A 3,371-nucleotide genomic window follows, 5' to 3' on the forward strand; every position below is an offset into this window, starting at 1 on the left:
GGTTTGTCTTCACTGAATTTGACAAGGCATTTAATTAAAGGATTTTATAGATTTTCAATACATTATACTTATCATTTTGATTAGACTTTTAGTTAAACTTAGTACGTTCTGTAAGAGAAACCTAGAAACCCAATTCAATCTACGAATTCCACTATTTATATAAACCTTGCACGTATGCAAGGGCTGCTCACACAAGTTAACTATTAAGGTTATCATTCTGTATTGTGGTAATAACCTTTACGGTTCACTTTTATTCTTAACACAAAATTCACATATTCAGACCTAAGACATTTTAAAATACTTGTCAATTGCCTTCTATGCATAACCTTTCTATATATAGAACTTTATATTTCATCTATCGGCATTATAATCATTAATATGCATGTTTTCTTTCTCACGAAAACGACCTCTATAATTATTAAGAATATATACGATTTGACTGAACTGTGGACACTTCTGAAATAGAGTTATATCCTATTTAAGAAGTTAAATAATCAAGCTGTGTGGCACAAGCATATGTCAAAATGTACCAAAATCTTCAATTTTGTGGTCAAAATCATCTTCACTACTATGTGTCTGTCGATTAATAAGCCTACATAAGTACACAGTTGAATCGTATCTGCACTATGGCCCTCTCTTTAAAACGGTATAAATACAGGTAATGTTGAGACTCGTATCTCTTTTTAAAAACTTCTTCAAGAATATGTCATGAGCGGAGTTCAGATAGTATCATTAAAAGATACAGACTTGTTCAAATCATTGAAAGTCGGTAAAAACATTTTATCTAACAAAGTAGTCTACCCACCGACTACAAGATTGCGGGCTTTAGACGATCATACACCTTCAGATTTGGAATTAGAATACTACGGTGAAAGGTCTAAGTACCCAGGATCCTTATTGATTGCTGAGGCTACTTATATTTCTGGAACAAGCTGGTTTCAACGGAAGATTTCCGCCTGCGTGGAGTTCTGAACCAGGTGGGTATGCTCCAGGTATTTGGAATGACCAGCACGTTCTGGCGTGGAAAAAAATCACTGACAAAGTCCATGAAAATGGTTCATTCATTTCAAGTCAATTCTGGTTTTTAGGAGTTGTTGGAGATCCCCAGTTATTAAAGGATTGTGGATTGGATTATGTTGCGCCGTCACCCATCTATCCAAATGAGGACTTTAAGAAGAAAGCTGAAGCTGCAGGCAACCCACTTAGAGCCTTAACAGAGAAGGAAATTCATGATCTCATTTATATTACGTACACCAATGCCGCTAAAAATGCAATTGCAGCTGGGTTCGATTATATTGAACTTCATGCTGCCCATGGATATTTGCTTGACCAATTTTTGCAACCAATTATGAACTAACGGACAGACAAATACGGTGGCAGTGTTGAAAACAGAGCAAGATTTGTTTTAGAATTGATTGATCATTTGAGTGCCGTTATTGGTGCGAACAAATTAGCTATCAGAATTTCCCCGTGGGTTAAGTACCGAGGAGTAGAGGTAAAAAAAGATTCCACACACCCAATAACAACATTCAGTCACCTTTTACATGAACTACAAAAAAAGGCAGATAATGGAAATGAGCTCGCCTATGTGTCGATTGTCGAACCTCGTGTTCAGGGAGGCAATGACATTGATAAGTCGCAAGAGGTTGGTGATAACACTTTTGTTAGGCAGATTTGGAAAGGAGTTCTTTTAAGGAGTGGTAGCTATACCTATGACGCACCTCACTTCAAAACTTTATTGCATGATATTAGCGATAACCGTACTTTAGTCGGATTCGCAAGATATTACACATCTAATCCTGATTTAGTCAAGAGATTATACGAAGGTTGGGAATTAACCCCATATGAGAGGCTCTCCTTCTACGGTCCAAGTAATTGGGGGTATAACACTTTTAATCATTATAATGAGAATCAAGAGTTTTCTAAAGATATCGAAAGCAAAAGATTGCCTCAGGATATCGAGATATAGAAGTCGAATAGTGATATTTGTATAAGTTACCTTAGAGTTATATAAATTAGTATGTTGTTAGTTCCGAATTTAAATTTTTAACTTTCCATTGCATAGTGGAAGTATTCAAGAATGAATTATCATAAGTAGTTTAATTAGTTTTATATCCAACAGCTGAACGTTATTTTGTGACGACTAGATGATTTTGCGAGTGAAACTGGGAAATAAAAATGTCTAAATATAAAGACATATGAAATACTTGGCACCACATCTCTCATAATAAAATGTATAGCATGGTAAAGGGAAAAATCAATGTTCCTTGTATTTCTAAGCTGCAGCTTTTCTTTAAATATGTGACATCATGAAGGCACATATAAACAGTTTAACATCGGACTCTACAGCATATGAATCAACTATGACTATGTTCTTTTCCATAACTTTTAAAATTCTAAAAAGTACCCAGTAGTAATTAATGGTATATTAAAAATGCAATGTATAATATTTCATGAATACCTATGGCCAGTTATTGCAAGGTTAACTTGAATTGCAGCAATATTCTCAATTAGGTTTTATGATACAAAATCGGCTTGAATATCGACAATTAGTAAGCGAATTGAAAATGAAAGCACGTAATATATTTCTAACCTGCACTCTACATATAGGTGAACAGATTCTTACTAATAACTACAATACTATAAATACCTGAAAAGAGCATTAATTATCATGAAGTTAATGTTCTTAAGCACTTATCATAATATAATACAATGGCTGGTGTCCAAATCACTTCATTAAAAAATACAGACTTGTTTAAATCAGTGAAAGTAGGTGAGCATACTTTGTCTAACAAAGTAGTTTACCCACCTACTACAAGAATGAGGGCTTTAGACGATCATACACCTTCAGATTTGGAATTAGAATACTACGGTGAAAGGTCTAAGTACCCAGGATCCTTATTGATTGCTGAAGCTACGTACGTTGCAGAACAAGCTGGATTAAATGATTCAATTCCAGCTGAATGGAATTCTGAACCAGCCGGTTATGTGCCGGGTATTTGGAACGAAGAACATGTGAAAGGGTGGAAAAAAATCACCGACAAGGTCCATGAAAATGGTTCGTTCATTTCAAGTCAGTTCTGGTTTTTAGGTAGAGTTGGTGATCCACAGTTATTAAATGATCGTGGGTTGGATTATGTTGCACCATCGGCAATTTATCCCGATGAGGATTTTAAGAAGAAATCTGAAGCTGCAGGTAACCCACTTAGAGCCTTAACAGAGAAGGAAATTCATGACCTTATTTATATTACGTACACCAGTGCCGCTAAAAATGCAATTGCGGCTGGGTTCGATTATATTGAACTTCATGCTGCCCATGGATATTTACTTGATCAATTCTTACAACCAGCTGGGAATGAGAGAACCGATAG

At 35.4% G+C, this 3,371-nt stretch overlaps 2 protein-coding genes across 2 annotated transcripts; both read left to right on the forward strand.

Annotated features, from left to right (window-relative positions):
• Positions 1–708: 708 nt before the first annotated feature.
• Positions 709–972, forward strand: AC631_05896 (uncharacterized protein; the record flags this gene model as incomplete). The annotated part of the gene is made up of 1 exon (XM_015614725.1): positions 709–972. The coding sequence occupies one exon, from the start codon at positions 709–711 to the stop codon at positions 970–972; it is 264 nt and encodes an 87-aa protein (XP_015464446.1).
• A 1,740-nt stretch (positions 973–2,712) lies between these two features.
• On the forward strand, positions 2,713–3,371 carry AC631_05897 (uncharacterized protein; the record flags this gene model as incomplete). Its single annotated transcript, XM_015614726.1, has 1 exon — positions 2,713–3,371. A coding segment is annotated over one exon (659 nt), but the record flags the coding sequence as incomplete, so codon positions are not given.

This window comes from Debaryomyces fabryi, assembly GCF_001447935.2.
Source record: "Debaryomyces fabryi strain CBS 789 chromosome Unknown contig00326, whole genome shotgun sequence".
In the NCBI taxonomy this organism is placed as follows: domain Eukaryota; kingdom Fungi; phylum Ascomycota; class Pichiomycetes; order Serinales; family Debaryomycetaceae; genus Debaryomyces; species Debaryomyces fabryi.